We start from the raw sequence: 13692 nt of genomic DNA, 5'->3' as shown, positions 1-13692 counted from the left end.
TTTTTAGTTTAAACCTTGTGTCTGAGAGTCTGTGTTTGGGTCCTTCTGACTTGAGTCCTGTTGCTCACTGTCTCTGTAAACAGTGTGGATCACGACAAATAAAAAATATATATATATGCTCCTTTTGAATTGGACTCAAAGTAAAGTCAGTACAATACAATAAAAGAGCATTGGATGTGGAATACTAAATTAAACAGTTTTCTGTATTTCCTGAAGTTTTGACTAGTCTGGATTTACATGAATGTGAACTAGGAATGTGTCCCAATCCTAATCTGGGTTTAATATGATGTCGGCCCACCCTGTGCAGCCATAACAGGAAGGCTTTCCACGAGGTTTAGGAGTGTTTATGGGAATTTTTGACCATTCTTCCACAAGCACCATTGTGAGGTCAGACACTCAATGCTAATTCATTCCAGCAGGATTCTACTGGATTGAGACCAGGACTCTTTGCACGTCTTTGCAAGGACGTATCTTCATGAGCTTTGCTTTGTGCACTGGTGCACAGTCGTGGTGGAAGAGGAAGGGTCCATCCCTAAACTGTTCCCATTACTGGAGGCATGAAATTGCCCAAAATGTGTTGAAGCATTAAGAGCTCCTTTCACTGGAACAAAGGAATCATACACCGGAAGGGTGAGTCAGTAATTCTGGCAATATATCCCAAAAGGTTGATTCTGTTCATTAGACGCAGTGTTCTCCTACTGAAGACGTCCAGATGAACAAAAACGACCTTTTGGGATTTACTCACCTGGATGGTTGAGCACGCATCGAGACACTTTTTGCAATATAATGCTTAAAAAAAGCAGCCCAGAGAGGCTGGGTCTGCTAATCGTGATAATAGATGGAAAAACTGCAGAGTTCAGAATTGCTGTAATAATGCTTCTCGTGTGGGGGTTTCATCATGTACCCATCATGTATAATGAACATTTAGAAAACATGCTTTTCTGCTCTGAGCATTTAAAGCACTTTACACAACTTCCCTCATTCACACCCATTCCTAACCCCACACTGCAGCAAAACTTGAGACTCTGAAGACCGAGTGTATTTCAACTCTCTATTGTCCAGTTTTAGTTTGCTAGTATGAATTACAGCCTCATTTCCTGGTCTCAGGTGGTCTCAGGTAATCTTCAGGTGTGGTCTGCTAGCTCATTAGTAAAAAGGATGGATGTGGTGTGCATGTATGCTCTTCTGCAAGCTGTGGGGTGGCTACATCTCCGGTGGTCGAGCACGTCACCTACTAATGGGAAGATTGTTGGTTGGCGCAGACAAGATGCTGACCCCAAGCTGCTTTCCAGTGCGTACACGTTGTGTAAAGCGCTTTGAGTGCTGAGAGTAGAAAAGTGCTATATAAGAACCAGTCCATTTACCATTTACTTGATTATAATTCTCATCTGGCCTGTGGCATCAACAAGGCACTAACAAACACGCCATGTTCGAAGTCACTTGAAGCACATCTGCCTCTCTGTGGTGGTCTGCCCTGTTTTACCAGAAGCACATCTAGTGAGTCCCCTATTGCAGTTGTTACCAGCTCATAGCAGGTCGTGGTCTTTCATAACCCAAAGGTTTGTCACATGACTTTCCTCCGGTAATGGTGAATTGACATTCAGTTTTCATGAGCAGCTCATTTCATGGCTCTCCTCAAACTTCCATCAGTTTTAAAAACTGTTAACCTTCCTTTCAATCACATTTCCATATCCTCGGGATCCCTTCTGACCTAATCTCTGATCATAATCCTTCATTTGTTTAACAGTTTTAGGAGCTAGTGTTAGCCTGTTATCACATTTCTACCACCAGAGTAATGGGCAAACACGGTGGACAAGCTGGGAGTTGGAGGCTGTTCCATCTCCTCAAATCCCTCCTCTTGGTCCTTGGAGCTGGCCTGGATCAAACATGCACACAGGGAATATTAGCCTGCAGCCTCCTGAGTTGTAGACCACCCCTGTTCCTGCTCTAGGAAGAGGAGATTGTGGTTCTCCCTGTCAGTCACCTGGTAATCTTCCCTCCCACCCAGAGTCTGTCTCATCTAATCTCTGAACTCTTTGCAGCATCATTGGCCTGTGCCCTCACAGATTACCATCCAATGCTTCCTAGCTGCACTTTTCCTGACGTCACCTTGTAGTGTCCCATCTCTTTCACTTTCCACTTTCTGTATAGGATATTTTAAGAAGACGGAGTGCTCCTCGTCTTCTTCAAATATGTATTCACCACTGTCATTTCCATCCTGTTCACATCTGTCATTTTGCATCCATCCAACACCGTCCCCACCCTACACCTCCTTATTGTCTCTATTCCCTTATGTCCACTGAAGTCTGCACCAATCTCTGCTGCGTCCTCTCTGGAGACACTCTCTACAACTTCATCCAACTTACCCTAGAATTCCTCGTTCCCTTCTAGACGTACACAGTGACAACAATCAACATTATCCTTTCAGTTTCTATCTTCAAACTTGTTAACACCTTCTTTTTTGGTCAAGATTACCTCTATTAGCTCTTTATTACTACATCATGATTGACTCCACCTCATGTGATCTTGGCCTTTTTACCTTCCACCTGGTCTGCCTTCATTCTCTCCTCCATATCAGCTAGCTCCCTCCCTTTATCCCTAACTTATACCTTCAAACATAATTTTATTATTACTTGGAAAAGCAGCGAGTGCAGCCAAGCCTGACATTGACCCAGATGGGAAACTTTTCAGCAGGTGAATTTAATTCATCGAGAAGGCTCACCGATCACCGCGTAAACAGTAAAAGACCAGGAAACAAAGGGAATTTCATTTACATGCTTAGAAACACCAACATATTATGGACAGTGAGGTCAACAGCTGGCAGAGAGACAGATACCTAACTCTACCAGCCTGTCTACATAGATAAACATAACCTGATATCAGATGGTGTGTACTGGTTTCCACTAATACTGGGAAGCATATATGAGATTCAACATCCAAGCACAGAGTCACAGAGTCCTGTGGATGACTTAATTTCCTGTATAAGCCAAATGCTGAGGGAGGCAATCTCTGTTTGTTTATGTGGGAGTGGTGATGAAGTGCAGGGGTGCAGGTTACTCCTCCTCAGCTTACAAGTCCAAAAGCAGTGACCTGCATGTTTTAAATAGCAGTAAACCAAAGCTTCTGAATGTGTAAAGCCCCTGTCATCTTTTCGCAGGGCTTCCACCACATAATTACCAACTGCAGCTGCGATATCAGTGCAATAAGACTGAGTGGGAGCGGCTGCCTGGGGAACAATTAGCTTCAGCCACAACCTTTAGCCGCTGCCTCGGATGATACACTGTCACTCACTGGCAGCTTTCTGCAGCTTGTTATTCTTTTTGAAGAAACAAAATCCCTGAGCTCCAGTATGAAAACACGTCCCAGCACTGACAGGCTGGAAGTGGGATATTCTGTTCTCTCTGCTGCTGCTTTGATGCTCAGCAACAACAGAAAAGCCTTTTTGGTTCTCAGCTGCACGAGTTCTGCTGCGAGTCGCTGCAGCTTTGTTTGACTGACAGAAACAAATGAGTAACATGTTCATCTTCGAGTCTTTGAAGCGCTGTCAGTGTCACCCCACTGTTTCCTTAAATCTGTGTAATAGGAGTGAGAGAAATTGTCAGCCCAGCCTGGGCTCAATTTCACACACTTGATGAAAGTCAAGACTACGTTGTCATTCTTACTTAATCCATACAAGGCCTCGGGCAGTGTGGGTGGATGTGGTTGTTGACATCTGTGAAGATGAACAGCAAACTATTAAACTTTGCCTGCTGGCCAAAAAGCCTAGAAAGCCTGAGATGAAGTGGGGTTACTGAGCTGTTAAGAGCAGGAGCTGGTCTTTCACTTCCAGAGACAGGCTGCACATAGATGTGTCAGCTCGGGCCGAACAAAGATTGGCTCATCAACAAATAGAATTTGTTTAACTTCAAGCTGTTTATTGTTCATGACGATGTTAGAAAGGTGCAAACACGCCCATCTGTCTAATTCACACACATGCTTTACTCCTACCAAGACTAGCCAGTATTAAGAATCTCATGGTGAAAGCAAAGCTGCTAAAAATACTCATTAGAGAACTCGGCTGCTGTCACAGCTCCCCAAGACCTCTGACCTGAGGCCGTCCGTCCCAGTGACAAAGGAAAAGGGAGGACCCACACGGAGCCCCGATGGCCAATGGCAAGAGCTGCAGAGGACTAAAGGCAATGGGCAGCCAAGACCAGCACTCCCACCACAAGCCAAGGACCCCAGGTGACTAAGAATCACCCAGCAACAAAGCTGCAGTAGTTTTGCACATAGAGCTAAAGAGAAAAGCTACAAGAAATGTCTGTAAACATGGTAAATGGCCTGCATTTGTATAGCGCTTTTCTAGTCCATAGGACCCCAAAGTGCTTTACACTACATTCAGTCATCCACCCATTCACACACACATTCGCACACTGGTGATGGCAAGCTACATTGTAGTCACAGCTGCCCTGGGGCGCACTGACAGAGGCGAGGCTGCTGGACACAGGTGCCACGGGGCCCTCTGACCACCACCAGTAGGCAAACACAGGGTTAGTATCTTGCCCAAGGATATTTGGCATGCAGTCAGGAGGCAGCCTGGGATCGAACCACCGACCTTCTGATTAGTGGCTGACCTGCTCTGCCACCTGAGCTACAGCCACCCCATGGATTACTTTGTGCCTGACAGTACTGACAAAACCGGGCATGTCTGAGTTGAAGATGTGGAGTACAGCAGCTGCACAAGAGGCAGTGCTGCTTTCATTCTTCTTCACTTTGTACACCTCGAACTTTCATGGCTCTGGCTCAACATGAAGAAATGCTCTATTAATTCTGCAGTGGTTGAAAGTATTAGTGGGGAGCAGGAGGAGCAGGAGGAGCTAGTGGATGATTTTAGGGAGTCGTCTGCGAGAAATCGTCTGCTTCTGAAAGTATATAAGATGATGATCAACTTCAGAAGGAAGACAGCAATTACACGGCCTGTCTGTATCCTGGGACCGGATGCTGACGTGATGGAGGAGTACAGGTACCAGGGTGAACCCCCAAATCACAGCAACAGTTACCTCAACGTGCTTCTACATCTACATTGATTGCACTGCAAGACCCAGTCTGCATAAGGCATGAGCAGGCTCCTCCTCGGTAACCTCGGATCCTTCAACATGTGAAGCAAAGTGTTGAAGATTAGCTGTGGCAAGTGGAGTGTGCTGCAGTCTGCTGGGGAGGCAGAATCAAAGCTGGTGACATCAACAAACTGAATAAACAGATCAGAGAAGCTGGTCTGTGATTGGCTGCTAACTGGACACCTTTGAAGCTGTGGTGAAGAAGAAGTCCTTAAACAAACTCCATCATGGACTATCCTACTAACCTCAGCACCACTCGCTGGCAGTGCTGGGTTTCTGTAGTGCTGGGCATTTTTCAGTAATGCAGTAAAGTATTGCTGTACTAAAATTACATTACAGCTACAATTATGTGATTACTTGAGTTACAAACGTTCTTCAGTTCTCTGCATGTCAGGCAGATAGAAAGAAATAAAATGTGTTTTTTCCTTCTGTGCAGGTTTCAGTTTGTGTGCAGGCGTGTTAAAGACATAGCTTTCAGTAGCAGACATATGGAGATGACTTTTATTTTTATTGCACAAAAGGACAAGAGCATGTTAGTAAAGTGGAAAGTGCGCACAGGAAACAATCACATTATACTTTGGATCTGTACAGGCATCTGCAGAGACGGCACGTTATGATTGTCGACACACAAAACGAAGGAAAACGGATAAAACTTCACGCACCTGCACGCAGTAGCAACAAGAAATATGGCGGATGGGGAGGAGGAATAGCCAGTTAGCAAACTTCTCAATGCTATCAAGGAAACTAAAGAGGACCTCACGAACCACACTGACAAAAAAACGGCCGACATACAAACAACCCTGACGAAAATTGAATCCTCTCTCAATCCGGAGCAGGTTGAGGAGATGGAGGCGCGAGTGAGCGCAAACGAAGACGACATTAAAGATGCACGCAACGGTGTCGACAAAATGGAGAAATTGACAACGCAAATCAAAGATAAAATTGACGAACCGCAGCAGGAGGTCCAACCTTAGGATACTGAACATCCCTGAGCAAGCAGAAGGCCGCGACGCTGTTGGATTTTTGGAGAAAGTCATACCACAAATCCTGGGGAATGATAACTTCACCTCACACATCACCCTTGAAAGAGCGCACCACGTCGGGAAGAAGTCGGACAGACCGCGGCCCTCATCGCTAAGTTCCTGAACTTCAGAGACAAAGAGAAAGTCCTCCGACTGGCCAGAAGTAGGGGAGAGACGACATACGAGAATAAGAAGATATTTTTCTTTCCGGATTACAGCGCAGACCTGCAACGCAGACGAGATGAGTTCCATGAAACAGAGGCTGCAAGAAAAGGAGATTGAATATGCGCTGATGTACCCAGCCCAGCTTCACATCAGGCACCAGGGATCCATCAAAGTTTTCTCCACTCCTGCCGAAGCACAACGTTCTCTGAAAGATCTGCCGAGTGGGTAGACTAAAGTGATCTAATGCGATTTCAACAAACAAGCAATTGGCTCCTATACTCTCAGATGAGAAGGCCTCCATTGTTAACTTTGGGGTGGGAGCGACATGAAGGAAGAAAAGACTATAACATCAAGCAGTGACATAGAAACTCACCACCCTCAAGTATACAGACTAATCTGAGATACGACTTGTGATAATCTGGTATTTGGTTCCTAATAGAGACAATCGTTCATTAGTCAGTTAAGATAATGTGTACGAATTCATAAAAGTACAGATCTTGTGAGCATTTATGATCATGACATTAACCCCCTACTGGGTGATTGTGATCACATCTTGATCAACCAGTTTATCTCTTATACAGTTTTGTTCTATGTCTGACTGTAAAATTCAGTGCTTAGCTGTAAATATTTCACTGAGTGTGGCTAAAGTTTCAACCTTAGCAGCTGCCTGGGCCTCCACTACTGTCACCTACCTAATGTGGTTTTGTTACAGGGGTTTTTACTTTAACATTTTGGGGTTATGTTTGGTCTCTTACCAAACATTTTACTCACACTCACACAACTGTTCACACAGCTCCCTGGTCTAGGCTGTATCTTACTATTATACCCATGTGCAGAGCTTCACCACATCGAAACTCAGGAAAGCAGGAATGTGTTCAGAAATCCCCAGAGTTGAATACCATGACACTTACCTGTCCAGGATATTCATATAAAAAATTACGGTTCATCTAACTTGTATATCTTGGAATATTAGAGGATCAATTCACCCATTAAGAGGAAGAAAATGCTGACATCCTTAAAGAGGCAGAGTGTAGATGTCGCGTTTATCCAGGAGAGTCACCTCACAGACGCTGAACATTTAAAATTACGTAGACCTGGGTGGGCAATGTTTTTTACTCGTCATATACTTCCAAAGCAAGAGACGTCTCCCTGCTTATTAATAAACACCTGAACTTTCAACTAAACTCAGTTGAAAAGGACAAAAATGGCAGATTCTTACTTGTAGATTCTAAAATAAACAGAAATAAGATAACTTTGGTAAATATATATGGGCCCAACTACGACGACCCTTTATTCTTTAACAACTTAATTATGAAACTGGCTACAATTGAGGGCCAGTATATTGTGGGTGGAGACTTTAATTTGGTCCTAAATCCTTCTTTGGATCGGTCCTCACCCAAAACAGCTTCACTTTCCAAGGCAGCAACAGCACTGAACCAAGGTATGAAGGATATAGGCTTAACTGATGTGTGGCGAAACCTTCATCCAGACCAGAGGAACTTCTCCTTTTTCACCAGTACATAAGACACTCTAGAATTGATGTTTCTTGTACCACATGATGGTGACGGTGATAGATTGCTCCTGCTTAGCAGCTACTTTTTCAGACCATAATCCCATCAAACTCTCCTATGCTATCAACATGTCACAACCTGCAACCCACAGGTGGAGGTTTAAAAGTTACATGCTAGGAGACTCTGACTTTATTTCATATATGAACACTAATATTGAAATATTCCTAGATGACAATTCAAATTCCTCTTCACGTGCCAATGTCTGGGAAGCTCTCAAAGCCTCTATGAGAGGTTTGGTTATGTCATAAAAAATTAGAGTGAAGATAACCAAATTGGAGGTTGACATTAAAAACCTGAAGCAGGAAAATACGCCACCAAAAAGGAAGAATACCTCAATACATTAACACAAACAAGGATGCAATATGATCATTTATGCACCAGCAGAGCGGAAGCAGCCATGGCAGGAACTAGATATCACTACTACGAATATGGAAACAAAACAAGTAACTACTGGCCTGGCAAAGTAAGGAAGAAACATCTGATAAATTTATACAGACAATATTAACAGAAGATGATAAACTTCCTGATGCAGAGTTTAAACGGTTCTATGAAGATTTGTATAAATCTGAGCGAGGGGCCGACAGTACTGCTGCAAAAAGATTTATAGATGGAATAACTCTTCCTAAATTACATAATGAGGACAAAGAACTGCTTGATGCAGATATGTCTGAGATGGAGGTACTTCGAGCCCTCAAGTGTTTACAAATTAATAAGACTCCTGGACCAGACGGCTTCTCGGTCGATTATTATAAGGCTTTCTCTAATAAATTACTGACACCACTCACGAATATGATCAAAGAAGCTTTAGAAAATAATAAATTACCAGAGTCACTGGAAATCGCAACAATCACATTAATCCTGAAAGGACAAACAGATGTGACTCTTACAGACCCCTCAGCCTCTTAAATGCAGATTGTAAAATATTATCTAAAGTAATTGCACTGAGATTGGAAGACATCATGACTAAGATAATACACGCTGACCAAACAGGCTTCATTAAAAACAGGCACGGAGCAGATAGTGTGCGACGTTTGCTCCATATACTGAACACTGCTCAAAAAAACCAAGACCCCATGCTAACAATCTCCATGGACGCTAATGAAGCATGTGACAAACTTTCTATTTCAGGCGATGGAAGCTATGGGCTTCGGAGAGAAGTTCACCTGTTATGTTAGGACACTTTTTAATGCCCCCAGAGCCAATATCACAACAAATGATGTGCTCTCAGGCACTTTCTCTTTAACCAGAGGCTGCAGACAAGCTTGTCCAAGTTCCCCTTGCTCTTCGCGATTGCGATCGAACCACTAGCCGCTGCCATTCGTACTAGTGCCTCCATATCTGCAATCAAATTTGGTACAAGTGAACATAAACTTTCTCTATACGCAGATGACCTCCTACTATTCTCTTCTGCATGGTCTCCCCCAAAAATCCCTCCATAAGTTTCAACTGGTTCAGAACTCTGCTGCTCGCATTATCAGCAGAACCCCTCCTACCAGCACATCACCTGTTCTTCAGGAACTTCACTGGCTAATAATATTCAAACTCCTTCTGCTCACCTTCAAGGCCATTCATAACCTCGCTCCTCCTTACCTTTCTGACCTGTTAACCACCACCTGGTCTGCCCGTTCTTCTTCTATCCAGCTTGCTGTACCTTCCTTCCGCCTCACCAACATAGGAAGCAGAGCTTTCAGCTGCTCTGCCCCCAGAAATAAGAAACATTGGTTCTCCCCCAGTTTAAATCCCATCTGTTCAAATCTGCATATTCACTGTGAATCCACAGTTTGTTAATTTTATCTTGTGCTTTTGTTTTATTGTTCTTATTCTGCCATTGTTTTACTAAGTGTTTTATCCTATTGTAAAGTGTCCTTGGGTGACTTGAAAGGTGCTCATAAATAAAATTTCTTATTATTATTATTAATATACATAACGGACCCTCTTAAATCAATTCCCTCCTTAATGAAGTGTCTCGAAGAATACAGTGCAGCCTCAGGATACAAGTTAAACTACACCAAAAGTGAGATTGTGCCATTAAATATACAAGACAGCCGTATTAGAGCTCTGACTGACCCATTACAGTGGTGTGATAATGGCTTCACGTACTTTGGTATACAAATTGGTAAATCCGAGGATCAAATATTCAAACAAAATTATATCAAACTGTTGGAGCAAACCAAACTTAATATTCAGAGATGGATGGATTTTCCATTATCTCTCATAGGCAGAATAAATGCTATTAAAATTAATACTTTGCCTAAATTCATTTACTTATTTCAATGTCTCCCTACAAATGTTCCTAAAAGTTTCTCCAAAGAGCCTCATGAACTTATAACTTCTTTTATATGGCAAAAGAAAAATCCAAGAGTCAAACTCACCTCTCTGCAGGCCCCATATTCAAGGGCAGGACTTAATTTACCAAACTTTAGGAACTATTATCTTGCCTCCCAGTACCGATCAGTTTGGATCTGGCTACATGCAGAGAGCAGTGAGGTTCGATGGGTCCCAATAGAACAACATGTCATGAGGTGAAACCCCATTAAAAGATGTTCTATTTTTAGGTACAAAAAAATGTCCAAGCTCACAAACTATTTGATAATAAACACCTTCTGCGTCTGGCAGGAATCCCCCTCACTTCTGAAAATAAATATCTCCTTTCTTAGAAGGACACCCCTATGGGGCAACCCTGACCTCTCTCATCATATTCCTGACCCAATACTGCAGGGACAGAAGGACAGAAATATTGGAACTGTTGCTGACTTATACAATAATGACACATTTATTGACTTTCAACTGCTAAAGGAAAAATTCTAACTTCCAGGACAAAGTTTCTTCAAATTTCTACAAATAAGAGAGCAAGAAATAAGATAAGAGTCAAGGAGAAATCCAAAGGGTTATTCCCCGAGATACCAAAAGAAACTCCTCTTGAAACCCATCTTTGTACCAAACCATGGAGGCTATTATCAATGAAAGTTACCCGATCACAACAAAGCGTCCATAAAAAGAAAATGGGACCTGGGCCATGTCTATGAAGAGGTAGAATGACACCACTTATTGGAACAGGCACAGACTGTGTTAATTTCTACAAAACAGGCAAGTGCAATTTAACATACTTCATAGGATATATTACACCCCTTACAGGCTACATAAAATTGATAGTAATTAATTAGATGTTGGATCCACTATTTCCCTTATTGAGACCAATGTGTTGGCTTTTGTCCTCGGCTGCAGCTAAAAAGCCTGATATGATTTGGGGTCAATAATGTCCTTTTAAAACTTGATAGAGTTGAGTCTGCAGAATGTAAAACCATGAACTGCCAAAGACATGGAAAACAGAGGATTTGCTGCTGACTGCAGGAAATATGACCAAGTGCAACACAGAACTATAATGTAAATGAATGTTTGTTACATTGTAGCTAAATGTGTTCACACAGAGCTGATTAATTGCAACTTTAGCCTCTCTTGTTGTAAAGCTAACATCTGTGGTAACACTGACGTTAGCTTTAGTGCATCAACCAGCAATGAAAACAACCACAGAGGAAGACACATGGGGCCACACCAACTCCAGAACCAGGATTTTTATCATTGCAAGGAAAATAAAACATACACTGCAAAGTAACAGAGAATATAGTAAACATAGCAAATTAAATATTACAGAAAAACATTTAAAATAACACCAAGAACAGTTTGATGTTTTCTGTGACTGGTGTCCCATGTGCCCTCTGTCCTGGAGCGTAGTGTCCATGCCTTGGTGTTCACAGCTGTGTTGATGGCACGAGACACCTTTACATAATATAACCTCAGAGCTTTCAATGCTGTCAGTGATTGTGTGAGTCTTCAAAAGGCCTGATCCTGAGCCTGGGAACACGTAATCCCTTCCCCTGACACCAGTGTGTTATGACTGTAAAGCAAAAACTGTGTCAACATATTTAGAGAAGATTAAGCATTAAACTGGAACTTTCCTGTCAACAATCCTTCTGCAGTGTTGGCCTCGCCAGAACAACTGAAGTTTTCAGTGTGACGTCTAAGCACTAGCTTTAGAAAGAGCAGCTCTTTCCTTTTCTTTTGTTACTAATATTTGTTTGATTTATCTTTCTGTGTGATGTTGTCATTCATACCAATATTATGCTGAAGCATAATTTAGCTTAAAATGCCAAATATACAGCAAGCCCTGCAGCACAGTGTATAAGCTGTTTGTCTTTAATGCCGCCCTGTGTCCAGTGTTTTTAGCTGCCTGGCCGTCATCAGGATGCCGTCTGAGGCTGTTTCTTCTTCTTTCTTTCACATTCACACTGGACTGAATCAGTGGGTGAAGTTCCAGTTTCTACATGCAAACTTTGCAATTTCTTATAAAATTCTTTCATTTATGGTGCAAGTCTAAGAACCTGGTGCACACTAAATATTTATTCAGATAACATAAACAGAAAATTGCAAATTTCAAGTTTCAAGTTTTATTGTCGTGTACAGACAAACATTTATCCATAATGAAATTCTTTGGCTCCTCAGCTTTACAGGAGCATATAGAGAGTGTGCAGTTATATTGAGAAGAAAATAAGAGAAAATGGCAGTGGTAGTAATAAAATAATAATAATAATAATAACAACAATAAAAAGGAGAGGAACAAGTATTAAATATTAGAGAATTTAGTTGGTATTTACAAATACATCCATGGCTTCAACCTTCAATATATTGTAGAAAGATGTGAAGGTCAAAGTTGTGAAGATGACACGTGTGGTTTTAGAGCAGAGCTTTTCTGTCACCTGACAGTTAAAGACTATTCAGACTGATGGTTTGAGTTTTTCCATTTAACTCAGCGACTTAGTTTCTGACTCTACAAGCCACCACACTGCTGTCAGAGACACTGAGGATGGTTTCTAGTATTTCAGTTAATTTTAACTTTATTTATATAGTTCCAAATCACAACAGCAATCACCTCAGCATGTTTTATATTTTAAAGAAAAGACCCTACAATAATAGACAGAACCCCCTGAAAATACCCCAGAATCAGATGACCGCTCTTTGAGCAGATTTCAATCCTTAATTATTGGATTATTGTCAAAAGTGGAAGAAATTTCTTGTTCCAAAACAAAGTGGTGAACAGATGAACGGAAGAAGTGAGCGCGCTGTGGTGGACCTCCTGCTCTGACTCAACTACAGCCATCTTTGTCCCACAGAAGTGAATTTCAGAAAAACTTAGTCAACAGCAGAACAGCAGAGAGGAGCCTGTGTTGATGAATTAAAGGAAAAATAATAATGCACTGATTGATTTAATTAAGGTTTAATTGTAGTGTAAGTTTCCTGCCTTTTTACCACCTTTTCCTTTGAATATTATTAATGGCTGAAACTGTAATTTGAAGGGAGGAAAGTCAGTAAAGTCATTATTGAGACGGAGGAATTCTGAATCTGTTCATAGATATGATATGAACATGTAACTGCATAGAGACAGAAAACAAATGTACTCAACCCAGATCATCTCTACTTAAAATGAAAGGATTTTACGTGACAGAAGGAGAAACAGCAGCAGACTTACGGAGGGCGTGCCATTCGTCCTGCCTTATTGTCTTGGTGATGTTGTAGGAGAGGTTTTTGGGTATCGTAGCTGAGGAATAGTGATACTTGATGTAGGAGCACCGAGTAATGGAACCTGCAAAGGAACAAAAGGTTTTTGTTTGTTTGTTTTTATAAACAGAATATTTACACAAACATTCACTCTAACGATACACAGACTGAACAGAAGCTTCAGTTCAGACGTGATTCAGCTGGAGAGGCTGCGTCTGCACTGGACGCACAATCAGCTTCCTGCATCAGTGGTGAAGAAACTCTTTTAACATCTCTACAAACCAC

The 13692-nt window shown here is 42.0% G+C and overlaps 1 protein-coding gene across 1 annotated transcript in view; it reads right to left on the bottom strand.

Moving 5' to 3' along the window:
• tmem178bb (transmembrane protein 178Bb) overlaps positions 1-13692 on the bottom strand; it is a 69464-nt gene that overhangs the window by 21008 nt on the left and 34764 nt on the right. The window contains exon 3 of the mRNA XM_085251752.1: positions 13379-13492. Coding sequence (XP_085107878.1) covers positions 13379-13492 — 114 coding nt within the window. The remainder of the gene's footprint in view (positions 1-13378; positions 13493-13692) is intronic.

The sequence above is a fragment of the Mchenga conophoros genome, linkage group LG17 (genome assembly GCF_057382185.1).
Source record: "Mchenga conophoros isolate Kocher_MC1m ecotype Shallow Benthic linkage group LG17, M_conophoros_male_GT1.1, whole genome shotgun sequence".
Taxonomy (NCBI): Eukaryota; Metazoa; Chordata; class Actinopteri; order Cichliformes; family Cichlidae; genus Mchenga; species Mchenga conophoros.
The sequence above is the reverse complement of the archived record's forward strand: the minus strand, read 5'-3'. Positions and strand labels throughout refer to the sequence as shown.